Source organism: Podarcis raffonei, chromosome 11 (genome assembly GCF_027172205.1).
Source record: "Podarcis raffonei isolate rPodRaf1 chromosome 11, rPodRaf1.pri, whole genome shotgun sequence".
Lineage (NCBI taxonomy): Eukaryota > Metazoa > Chordata > Lepidosauria > Squamata > Lacertidae > Podarcis > Podarcis raffonei.
In genome coordinates, this window is record NC_070612.1 from 14,154,617 (window position 1) to 14,167,924 (window position 13,308).

At 41.0% G+C, this 13,308-nt stretch overlaps 1 protein-coding gene across 5 annotated transcripts in view; it reads left to right on the forward strand.

Moving 5' to 3' along the window:
• The window catches only part of WDR7 (WD repeat domain 7), a 220,620-nt gene that overhangs the window by 41,809 nt on the left and 165,503 nt on the right, over nucleotides 1-13,308 (forward strand). For 3 of the 5 annotated variants that reach the window (XM_053407606.1, XM_053407607.1, XM_053407610.1), the window contains 4 exons: nucleotides 853-941; nucleotides 5,113-5,199; nucleotides 9,252-9,370; nucleotides 12,835-12,958. In XM_053407606.1, the coding sequence (XP_053263581.1) occupies nucleotides 853-941; nucleotides 5,113-5,199; nucleotides 9,252-9,370; nucleotides 12,835-12,958 (419 nt within the window). The remainder of the gene's footprint in view (nucleotides 1-852; nucleotides 942-5,112; nucleotides 5,200-9,251; nucleotides 9,371-12,834; nucleotides 12,959-13,308) is intronic. The other 2 variants (XM_053407608.1, XM_053407609.1) reach the window with 1 other exon arrangement.

Consider the following 13,308-nt stretch of genomic DNA (forward strand, 5'->3'; position numbering starts at 1 on the left):
GCTGTCTCGCTCCGAATCACCTTTTTTTAGTACACAGTTGTGCATTCTTTATTGCTAGATCATTGTTTTGTTGAATTTCATCCTAGATCAGGGTTTCCCAGATTTGGGTCTCCAGCTGTTTTTGGTCTGCAGTTCCCATCACCCCTGACCACTGGTCCTGCTAGCTAGGGATGATGGGAGTTGTAGTCCAAAAACAGCTGGAAACCCAAGTCTGGGAAACCTTGGCCTAGATAAACCCAGAGCCAGGTTGCTTTTCCTATTCTTTCTTATATCCTGTATTGTTATTCCAACTTGGCTGAAAGTATTTGTACCTGGACACCATTTGGGTGAGGTTTCTGTCAAATGATTAAAATGTTTTATTACATTTCAAATAGGCGAAAGTTACGTTGTGAAGGAGGTGGTTCATAAAATGATGTTTGGTTTGTTGTTGCCGCTGTCTAGACTCAGTGCAGGTTACAGCACTTGACAACTATTTGTCTGGTTTTAAAAATAAAACTTCATGGATAAAATAGAAGCTAAGAATAAGTTTATATGGGAATTGAGGTAAGCCTTTCTATCTTCCTTGACCACCATATCCACAGAAGATACTAAACCAGCCATTGGAAGGAAAGATGGGAAGTATAATTTCCAGAAAATAAAAGGGATGGAGGATATCTGGGGTATTGATAGAAGAGAGGCTGAGAAAGACAATGATGATGAATTGGGTAAAAAGGGTACCGAGATCTGTGCATGTTTAACAGAAGATGCAACCCATTCTTAAGCTATTCTTATGTGGCACCAAGCCCAAATATTGTATGGTGTCCAATATTTTCTGATTTTACATACCCAATTCTTGATTTTTTTTATTTGTAGACCACCTAGACCAGGGACTCCCGAGCTTGCTAGAGTGAAGACTCCTGCTCCAGTTGCCAGTCCGACAGCTCAGGGGCTGATTAAACAAGGTAACCTCTAGGCCCTTGAGATAATGGAGATATCACTCAGACTGTGGAATTGTCTTAATGATACGTTCTTTTCTCTCTTTTTTCTGAGTGATTAAATTAAGCTGAAATGTCTGATAATTACAAAGGATGGTCTGATAATTGCCGGTGTTTTATGAAACTGAAGGTTCCTGTGTGCATATGATCTTTTGAGTTCATAGCAGCAACATTTTTCAGGTACCCCGTGCTGACAGCCAAGCACCTTGCTGGAGGTTAAGGTGGTGGTCATATGTATCTGATCCACCATTCTTTGAACTCACCCTGGATTCATCTCCTGGCTGTTCACCACCAGGGGCTGATATGAAACCTGCAGTTGCCATGAGCCTTGCAGTCCAGTTTTTCAATCTGTTCCTAAACTGATGGATCTGCATAATTACAACTCAGGTTAATCCCAGTGATTGTTCTGAGGGAGGGAATCTCTAGATCCACTCTGTGTGACTCCAGTCTCTTTAATGCTTGGCATTACTGATCCTGTATATCTCTGGTATTCAGAGGTGGATAGATTAACCTGCGTGTGACTCAAGGGAGCCCACAAAAGGGCATGGCTAAAATAATATCTGGGCTCTTGGGGGCAGTATTCAGCTACCACATCCCATCAGTGCAAGGATGTCTGCTTGCACAGTGGGACTTCCCTGACCTCTCCTCTCCTCATGTGTGCCTCACCTTCTCCACAAAGCTGCTCCAAAGGGTTGGGGGAACCCCCTAAGACATATTTAGGGGACGCATGGGAAAGGAGAGGGGAACAAAGTTATGTTGTGCAAGCAGAAATCTTTGTCGGATTCCACATTCTCCTTATTTTCTTTCTGGAAAAGGAAACATGTGTCCATTGACATCTGGGCAAAAAAGGGTATCACCTTTCTGTAACACCTTTGTTGCTCTCTCTTTGTTCCGCACATAGTCTTGTTAACAGTGCAGTATAAATTTGTTTTCCCAACTGGATCCCACGGTCTTCTATATGACTCTTGCAGTGGAAGCCTTTTGTAGTCCCACGACTTTGGCTTAACCAAAGGGCAACATGGCAGAACTGGGGCTGCAACTGTGCGTAATTTCTAGAACTTCCTCTAGTAAATGTTTCTTCCCTGATGAGTAGATCATTACACTTATTAAAATGTGTTGATTTCTTGAAGGTAGTTAATCCATTAAGAAAAGCATCCTGCGCTTCCTATATGTATTAATAGTGCTGTACCTAAGACAGAGGGGTCTCCTGCCTAGCATCTGATCCTCTTCTCATGGCCGCTATACTTAAAACACGATAAATCAAGCACATTGCTTTATGTTGAACTCAAGTGTAGATGTCCCCATTGGAAGTCAAGGAGGTAAATGACTATACAACTTTTAGAAGGCATCTGAAGGCAGCCCCGTATCAGGAGGATTTTAATGTTTGATGATTTTATATGTGTTGGAAACTGCCCAGAGTGGCTGGGAAATACATATGTACGTACATATATACATACATACAATTATTAGATAACCCCCCCCCCCCCGCTGGAAGGTAGCTTGGTTGTGAATGATTTGCGAGAGAAGAAAGTTAGAAATTGAATACAAATCCCCCTGGAAGTCTGTAGAGTAACCCAAAGAAGTGTTCATGAATTCCCCCTCAGTGTTTCTTTTCCTTTTTTGAAATTTAGTAGAGAGATAAAATTTCATTAAGTGAAGAAAACTTTTGCCTCCTTTAAAGCCACATTTAGTAGCTGAGCAATCAAGTGAATGAAAGCTTTCAGTCTTGCTTTTAATGGGCAATGAACGGATGTGAAAGCAAATATTTCAGTATCTCACTGTATGTGATGCTATGATGAAGTTTGACTTTTCTGTGCAGTAAAGTGTGTAAATCATTATGGCTGACATGCACTGGTAGCTGCTAGTCAGCAAAAAGGGCTTCTTCTGGTATGGTGAAACTTCCCCTTCCCTTGCTCCCTCCCCTCAGCCCCTCTGGAGCAGATTTGGGGATGGCACAGGGAACAGGGAAGAAGAGTTACGTCAGGCAAGCAGAAGTCCACTAATGTGAGGTTGCATGTTATTTATGTTTTTGTTTTTTTAATGTTCACAATGTAGTGTCATCTAAACCATGGTGCACTGGGAGGCCTTTCAATAAAAATAAAATAAAATATCATTTCTACCCCGCCCATCCGGCTGGGTTTTCCCAGCCACTCTGGGCGGCTTTCAACAGAACATTAAAAACAGAATAAAACTTCAAACATAAAAAACTTCCCTAAACAGGGCTGCCTTCAGATGTCTTCTAAAAGTCAGATAGTTGTTTATTTCCTTGACATTTGATGGGAGGGCGTTCCACAGGGTGGGTGCCACTGCCGAGAAGGCCCTCTGCCTGGTGCCCTGTAACCTCACTTCTCGCAGCGAGGGAACCACCAGAAGGCCCTCGGCACTGGACCTCAGTGTCTGCGCTGAACAATGGGGGTGGAGACGCTCCTTCAGGTATTACCATCCTCATCGGTCATCTGTTAATGTGGTTCATAATGCTGTTGTCATATTTATAGTTCATGCTATCAGATCTACAGTTATTTGCTTACTTCTGCCCTGATAATAAATGGGGGAAAGTTTATCATAAACAGTAAGAGCCAGAAGATTTTTATTCATGAAATCGTTAGATTTTTGCTCCACCTTTCTCCTAGTTATCACATTGTAGGTTTTTCTCATCAACCTCCTATCGCTTGACTTGGTGCCTGTGACATGTTGTGCATTTCTGTGAGTTTAACTTTCTTAATTGCAGCGCAGCTAACATGCAATGGACAGTGGCTGAACACAATCAATTCATGCAGCGTATTTTATCAGATTGCTCGAACGCCCAGTTCTGCTGGCCTACCAAGCCAGCTGTTGTTACTTTCAGTTACACTGATTGATATAAACAATGACAGCCAGAGAGACTGTTCTCTTTCTCCCACCCTCATCACAAAGGAGTGAAGCTTAAATATCGAACAGTAAACTCTGACAATTGGAGTCTGGGTGTATTTTTGTAAAGCTTGTGCTCAGTTCAAGATCTTTCCCAATCCTGGTTGTCTGTTATTATTATTTTTTAATTCACACGTAATACATGCTAGCTGGTTTACAGCGTTGCGCGTGCCATCGTGATGCATTCGCGTGGAAATCATAGAAGAAGTAATTTTGATGCAGATGTCTTAGAGTGACAAAAGAAGTTCACTGCATGAAAACCAAACATACAATTCAGGAAACAATGCTTAATCTGTTCTGGAGCCTGAGCTCATTGTTGTTCTGCAATGGAATAAAGGAGAGGGATTAATTTGAAGATGCTTGTGCATGACATATGGTAATTCTCTGTGAGAAGGAAGTGTCAGCCAGTGACCTCTAAATCTTAACATTGACCTCTGGTTGTAGAATGGTGTGTGCCATACGGTCTGCCTGTCCTTTCATATGATAATTTGATTCATGGAGCATTAGCGAAACTATAAAGTTTATGGCTGCCTTTGGACTGCCTTCACATTAAAAAAAATAAGAACCCCACCACAATTCACAAAACGGCCATCGTAAAACGGCATAAATTTTAATTTGGCAAAAACTATTCTGAGCAATTAACTTTTTAAAGTGGCTTCCTCACTGAAAGTAGTTGACAGTACGCACTAAATCAATCTCAGTGTGGGTACTAAAGAAATTAGTTTTCAAGGTGTTTTATTCGGCCGGGCCTTAAAGCAATCTGCAAAGGTCAAAACATCCAAAATTAGACTTGTCTTAACTGTAAAGCTTTATTTGTGCAGTTGTGATGTGGATGATAATTTATATCCTGGTTCTTTGAGTTTATAATTACTTGTGATTTTAAGCCGCAATATTGCTTGTCATAATGTGGACTTTCTGTTAGTACGTGTAACTGTGACCAGGATTTCCCTACCTAACGCGCTCACTCTGCTGTTTAAAATGGGATTGATGCAAGTTTCTTGATTTAACATTTCTTGGTGTATAGCCCAAGTAACCAAAGTTTCACCCTGTGTTCTACAATTGACTTGTTTCTCTCTCACTAGAACGCTTCTTGAAGGGTTCTTGTATAGTAATTGCTAATATAGTCCCAGAGAGCTATGGTTCTCCCCCTTTCCCCATTCTTTAGTAATACGAACCGTTTTCTGAAACGTCTGTCTTCATTTTCCTCTTTATTTCTTCTTTCCTGCTCAAGTTGCTCCTGCTGTTTCTGCTAGCACTGAAGCTGATCTCTCTGGCTCTGACCCTGCTCCTTTACATACCTGTTTCTTAGTAAATGAAGGTATTCTCACCTCCCTTTCTATCTACTTGGCCTTTTTCTTTTTCTTTTTCTTTAAACTAACTTGCTCTCTCGTTGTTACATGCCTCTTCTAATCTGCACATTCATTCACTTTCTCAATTTGAAAACAAGCTTCATTTAGCAACCTTTATTTGCAACTAATGATTAGTTTTAATTAATTTTTCTCTGCCTTTAAGTGATGATTGTACATCACTTAAGCAGCTAGCTTATCTGACTGGAAAAAAGAAATTTATATTTAATGAATTAAGATCTTTAAATTCAATTTGTCAACCCTTTTTCACCTTGTGGGGGAAGGGACAAGGAGAGAACAATTACATATTTTCAATTTTCCGGTGGCTTCAGAATGAGGATTTAAGCAACTGAAGGGATATTTTGGGTGGCTTAGAAAAAGTTGGTAACCTTGTGGATAACTTTCCTATTGATAAAAATTTGTTTGCTTATAAATAGAGGGTGTTTTTCAGTGACAACATGTAAGGGTTTTGTTACCATTCTTTTATCTGTAAAGGAAAAGGCAAAATCCGAGATCTTGTAAATACTTGTTTTCTAACACAGTCTTGTAATGTGCAGGTAATTTCTTTCTCTCAAAAGATCACCTAGAAAAGATCATGTTGTTGTTTAAAAAGGGAAATAAAAGTACCCTACAAACAGCAAAAAAATAAAAGAAATAAAAAAGCAAAGAGCAAAAAAATGAGCAATTAAATCTGCCTAGCCTTCTTAACTTCAGTGGAACTAAGCTGATTTCTAAAAGGAGATGTGTCAGTTTAAATGATTTGTAGATTCTTCTGCTTGTAGGCGTTTTCATAAGTTCTACCGTTTATGAATTATGGACCACTTTTCAATTATTTGTATACATTGTTCTCATTCATTGTGCTACTAAATGTATCCAGTTTTTCCTTTACACGAGAAATAGAGACTCTATTCAGCAGGTAACATCTATGTGTCCGATGGCTTAGTTGTCATGCTAAGAGAGAATTGCTTCACTCAGCTCTAAGTAGATAGAAGCCTTCCTCTAAGTGGTGATTGGAAGAATTCATTAGAAACCAGCAACAATCCAGATTACTTCTGCAGTGATTAGACGTGGTATATTAAAGTTGTGTCGGAAATTCCCCCTTTTCTAAGTTTGGAGGGTAAAAGTTGTGATTTTTTCCAGGTTTGAAATTTCTCCCGAATACGAAAAAAAGAAAGAAAGAAAAGAAAGAAACTTCTCCTGAAAATAAAATCTAAATTACAAGCATATGCACCTTTGGGGTGTGTGTATGTTTGCTGTTTTTCCTTATTAGAGTAGTCCTTATTAGTCACATGGATGATCCTATAGTGACTGGGATGACATCATGATACCATAGCCAATCAGACTTGGCTATGTGATGACATCAGCGAGGGTAATAGGGAATAATATCAAAGAAAGGCAATTCAACTTACTAAGCAAATATTATTGCAAGGCGGGGAAAATGTATTTATTTAATAAAATTTCTACAGCACTTGCTTGTTTCAAAAAAACCCAGCACCCTCAAAGTGCTTTACATAAATGAAAAGGTGTGCATTTTTCGACACAACAAAAACTAAATAGTTTTGCTTCAGCTCTAGCTATTGGAGCCTGCTAGATGGTGATGCTAACCTAGGTGTACTTTGATTTTTTTAAAAAAATTAAAACCTGTGAGAAATTATTTCCTATAGTTAACAGTATGTGTAAAACACCTACACTTCTGCACTTGGACAGTGGTGATTTCACTGTGAAACCCATTGCTTTCTGTTTATTTTAATGTCCGTATTGGTGAGCATCACATCAAAACCAGCATTTGAACCCATGCTTTTTTGGTATTGTTGTGCTGTTTAGAACTTTGAAAGAGTTTTGTGTGTTTTATGGCTTTTTAAAGCTAGTGTTCGTTCCTCTGTGTATTTGATGGCTGATTGTCCATGTCTGGCTTTATGTATTGGCTGCAATTCTACACCTATCTTGCTTATGTTTAAGTTTGGTTTTTAGCAGGGATTTAAGAGGGGGAAAAATCCCTGGAGCATGTTCATCAAGATTCTCAAAAAACTGGTCTGATACCTAACAGTCTTGTTTCTTTCTTTCTTTCTCCTCCTCCTATTATTATTATTATTATTATTATTATTATTATTATTATTCATGGATGCAGTCCTAAAAAAGAGAGAAAGATGTGCCCCAAGAGAAAACCAATTCTGGTGCTTGGGAATTTGAAATGTATTTCAGCCTTGTTGCTATTGTGCATGGAAGGCAATCTACCACACACCTGAACCAGCCGTACTGCACCTTAATGATTTTCCTCTGCTGTTCCTCCATATAGCCCAGGCACAGGCAAACTCGGCCCTCCAGATGTTTAGGGACTACAATTCCCATCATCCCTGACCACTGGTCCTGTTAGCTAGGGATCATGGGAGTTGTAGGCCAAAAACATCTGGAGGACTGAGTTTGCCTGTGCCTGATGTAGCCCTTGGAGAAGGACCATAAAACACTGGCTCAGGTGCAACTTTCCCTAAAGCCAAAACAGGAGTTGGTTTAAAGCATCCATGTTAGTCTTTCATAGCTGTTAACGTATTCCCATCCCTTCCCTCTGCTTCCTCCCCCCCCCCGGTTGTGCATGGTAGCACATTCGTCCTTTCCTCCTACCTCACAGGATATGTCACTTCCTGCCAACTGATTCTGCTAGAGGGCGCCAGGGCACCTGTGGCCTCAGGGCAGGATTGTGGCTGCTGTTCTCATGCACTGTCCTTATCATGTTGTGATAAATCTCTAGCATGAAAAACAAATTCACCGGTTTTATATTTTATGTGGAAGAGGATGCTTGTGAAAGCATGAGTCTCATACCTAGTCTGATTAAACGTCTTGCACTGGTTGGTTTAAACATGTTATCTCTTGTCCATCTGTCTGTCTGTCTATCGCACATGCGTACATGTATACACACACTGTTCAAATTAGTCAATAATTGGATACGATGTGTTCGGTCCAAAGAACTTTGAGTAGAAGGAAAATAATTGCCCAAGAATTTATGCAGCACTGACATATGTGCATTTCACTGATGTTTTCATGCTTCCTCTTGTGCAACAGGGTGTGCAAGCAGGAGAACATTAGTGAAATTAATTTTCCTCACCCATTGCTAGAGAATGAAGTGTAAAATTACCATCCTATGAATCGAAGACACTTTCAGCATGTTAGAAGGGCATCTTTAGACCCAGTCTTCCATCAGACCAGCAAACAAGCTTCAGCTTTGATGTGATGTTGGATCATGACCCTCATGGGGAGATTAGGGGGAAGAAGGGAAGAAATGCTATCCACCTGATGGCTCTTCACATAGCTATTTTGTCAATTGCCCTAGCTTTCTTTTTAATCTTAGTAAAGGAGGGTCCTTAGGTTAGACTCACAGGCATGGCCAAACTTGGCCCGCCAGCTGTTTTGGGACTACAATTCCCATCATCCCTGAACACTGGTCCTGTTAGCTAGGGATGATGGGAGTTGTAGTCCAAAAAAGAGCTGGAGGGCCAAGTTTGGTCATACCTGGGTTAGAGCAATTACAAATGCATAGTTATAGAAGGATAATTATTAGGTGGGAGTGAGCCCTTCTGAACCCAGTAGACTTATTTCTGAGACGGGTTGTGTAGGATTGCACTGCTAATGCCCCAATGTAACTTTGAATTAGGATGAGCTTATATACACAGAAGCTGTGCTTTCTGAAATCCGAAGTTATGAAGTGTAGGGAACAAATGGGAGAGACAACAAAATAAAGCAGTGAATAATTCAAATGTAGATGACAGGAGCTTCAAATAATGTTAGTTGCCTCAATGATCAGGAAGAGAGGTTAGCGTGCGCATATACTGATAACGTATCAGTTTTACGTTAAGCTATTCAGTACAACTGCATTCCTGTTGCTTAAGATGCAATATATTTTTAAAAAGGGTCATTGTGGGCAAGCAGGTCATGATAACTTCAGATTGACAAACGTAGCTGTGGATGCTAATAAATCTAGTGGCATTTGATGATGGCTGTTTTCGTAATGCTTTGCCTGTGTCTTCAACAGGATGGAGTCAACTTGCCGCTATGCATTGTGTTATGCTTCCTGACCTGTTGGGCCTGGATAAATTTAGACCACCTCTCCTTGAAATGTTAGCTCGCAGATGGCAAGATCGATGCTTGGAGGTACTGTTTTTATTGAAGGCGGCAGTGGGGGGGGTGGGGGGGTGCGAATGAAATGAATCTGTTGGCCAACATGGGGATATTATTTTTATGTCGGATATATTGTTCCAAGAAAAGCGTACCATAATTCTGGTTTAAAGGTTGGATTTATATATCTAGGTATATGCAATTCAATTTGCAGGTCAGTTTTGTAAAATGGAGAGTTAACATCCCCTCATAACAACAGTATATTGTAGTTAAATGGGAAGCTAGGCCTCGGAGAACGCGGTTAATCCAAAGTACATGATGAATCTTGCCGGCCACTGGATGTCATCGTTGTTCCATTACAGCATGCGGGACCACTTATGAATACCAAAATCCTCCATTTCCATAAGCCACAGACCATTTCAACATGTTTCGACGGAGCTGCATGCAGTTTGTTTACTCCTCATGCATCAGCAGTTCAATAACTGCTGCAAATTCATTTTTAATCCTCTTCAGTGCTATACATATTTTTAAAAAGAGCAGGAGGGAAAAGTATGCTTAGAGAGCAAGAACCCTTGTAAGTCACGGTCCAGGAAACTCTTTCCCTCCACTATGTGTAGTTATTTGAAATGAAATGCTGAGAGGCGCCTCTTCCGATTAATATTAGTTTCTCCTCAGCAATGCTGAGGTCCATCATTTGCTTTTTGGTGTGGGTGACGACGGCAGGTAGAAACATACAAAGACGTCTTTTGAAATTTGCAATGAATATTCAACTCTGATCAAATTTTCGGAGCAGTCTTTTGTTCCAGTAAGGAGAAGGGCGTTCAGCTGAGAGGTTTCGCAAGTCAGTTTCTAGAGAGAGCTTGCTGAGTTGTTCGAACGTAACTCCGCTCGTCGGCAAATGGGGTTGGCGTCTACTATTTTTGATAAATGACTATCTGGCCTTGACATCACATCTATGCTGTTGTGGCCAAAAGAAAAAAAGAAGAAGAAAAAGTTGATTGTGCAGCTTTAAAAGAAATATATGAGGAGCAGACCTGTGACATTTACAGTAGTGTTTTGAGCTGGCTCCTAAGCTTAATTGAAAATCTGCTGCCAGGATTGTGCAGCAGTGGTGGAGTTCATGCACACATGGTAGATGAAACCTTACTCTGTGCTAAGCTAATCTTTTATTTCAGTTTCTAGCCTGCCTCATCCCAAAGACTTAGGGAAGAGAAGTTGTGTGTGAACACACACTCTTTAGTGTTGCTGGTGAATGTCTAACAAAACATGTAAGAATTTCAGCTTTTATTCTCAAGAATATTAAGCTTTAATTCTCTTGTATACTGAGGTAGATTAATAATAATAATGGTAATAATTTATATACCGAAATTCATCCAAAGATCACAGGGTGGTTTACAGTATAAAAACACAATAACGCGCACCATAATAACAAACAAAAACAATACCCCCACAGTTTAAAAGGCCATAGGTTGTTTAATTAGCCAACAGCCTGGTAGGAGAGCCTTCCTAGAGACAACATTCTTCAAATGGGGAGCCACTGCAGAAAAGGCCCTGTTTCCTTGTTGCCACCTTCTGAACCTCCTGCAAAGGAGGCACACAATGAAGTAGAAATAGAATAGAAATAGAAATATCTTTATTGTCATTGCCCCCTCTCAGGGACAACGAAATTACTTGACTGCTCCATAAAAACACTAATTAAAACAATACAGTATAATACAGCAAGGAAGATTAGATGACTTTCAAAGTCCAGGCTTCCCATTCAGGGCTGAGATCGCTCTGGAGAAGAAGCTGTTCTTAAGACGGCTCGTTCTTGTCTTCATCGTCCTGTATCTCCGTCCCGACGGCAGGAGCTCGAAGAGACAGTGACCAGGATGCAAGTGACCAAGTGACCAAGTGACAGTGACCAAGTGCCTCAGATCGCAGGGTCCTGAAGAGGAATCCTAAGCAATGCTGTGTTCTTGCAGTGTATTAAGGCAGCATTGTGAATTCTACGAATCAGGTCTATCATTCCACCAGTGCCAGGTTCTCTGTTACTTCTGAGATTTTTTTACACCACAGCTAGGACCCAGCTCATACTGTGGCATAGTGGTGAGGGAGGTATTTTCCATTGGTGGCTTTTCTTGATGAACTAGTAAATGAGGTGTGGGAAACCTGTGGTTCTCCGGAAGTTACTGAACTACAGTTCACTCCATCCCTGACTGGTAACCATTCTGGCTGACTGGGACTGATGGTCATTGGAACACAACAACATCTGGAAGGCCACAGGTTAGGCACCACTGTTGTAAAGGTGCAGTTCTGCTAGAATCCTGTGGGTCCCGCTCAGGGTTTTGTATGGCCAGTGTCTCCATGAGAATAATTTGTTGGCTTTGCCCATATGGCTCTTCCATCCGCATGTGCCCTCTCAGGGTATGAGGAAGTTGTAGAGTATTGTTCCTATGCATGAACGTGACATTGTTGATCACTGAACTGTCTGGGAAAGATAGTCCCTTTATAAATTCTGGATGATGGAAGCATTTGGGGACCTTGTGAGTGAACTGCAGAAAGAGGTTTTTTATGTTATCTATCATGCCAACTATCTTTGTTTTGGTAAGATGTCATTCACAAGCAGTATCTGCAACCAATTCATTTTGCGTACCAGCATTCTTCTTTTTTTCTTTTTTCACCCGTAGGAGTGTTCCCTCTCCCTCATATCATCTGACTTGGACTTTGAGGTTGGCCAGCTTGGGTTAGGGGAAACTTCTTGACCTGCCACCATCAGCTGTTGCATGACAGGAGGTGACATGGGATCAAGTCTTCACTGTGATAGCACCCTGACTGTTGAATTTTCTCCCCTGGGAGACAAAGCACAGCAGCTCTTAACAAAATTCCGGTGCTAGGTTAAAACAGCTGTTTTCCCACCCAATTGATTGAAAGTCCGGAATACAGAAGGACTTAGGATGTGATATACTGTATCTATGATGCTTTTATAATTGAGGAATAATTTTAATAGTTTTGTGGTTGTTTTCTCATACAATAAGTTGTTTTGCAGTGTTTTGAAAATCACTCTGTGATTCCTCGTGTGGCAGAGGGTGCTAGAAAAGGTTCCTTAACGTCTGTGCGGGTGGTGCTGTGGATTAAACCACAGAGCCTAGGGCTTGCTGATCAGAAGGTCGGCAGTTTGAATCCCTGCGATGGGGTGAGCTCCCGTTGCTCGGTCCCTGCTCCTGCCAACCTAGCAGTTCGAAAGCATGTCAGTGCAAGTAGATAAATAGGTACTGCTCCGGTGGGAAGGTAAATGGCGTTTCCGTGTGCTGCTCTGGTTCGCCAGAAGCGGCTTAGTCATGCTGGCCACATGACCCGGAAGCTGTACGCCAGCTCCCTCAGCCAATAAAGCAAGATGAGTGCCACAACCCTAGAGTCGGCCATGACTGGACCTAATGGTCAGGGGTCCCTTTACCTGTACCTTTACGTGAACATTATGGAGTCCTTTTGCAAACATGTGTCTTCCTTCGGGTTTGTAGGTGCGAGAAGCTGCCCAGGCCTTGCTGTTAGCAGAATTGAGAAGAATTGAGCAGGCAGGGAGGAAGGAGACAATTGACATGTGGGCTCCGTATTTGCCACAGTACATGGACAGTGTTATCTCACGTGAGTATTTTCTTTCTAATCCAAAGTGCTTTAAAATGTGGATTTAAGAGAAGACATTTCAAGGAACAATGGAAACCAGTATATTTCATAGGGGAAGCTAGATTTCAGGTCTTGACATAGATCTTTTTCTCAGATGTCAGCATTGGATATAGGGATGTTGAAAGTCTGGGGCAAAGTAAACAAGTCCTTCAGTGACAACTGTACGAATATGACAAGACATTTGTCCTTGAATTAATTCAATATTTCAAATTTATATTGTTTATATACCATCCTGATCTACCTCGAATTGGGCTGTATTGGTTGCTATATCAGACCGGTTGTATCGCACCAGTCAAATTTCATCCAAATAT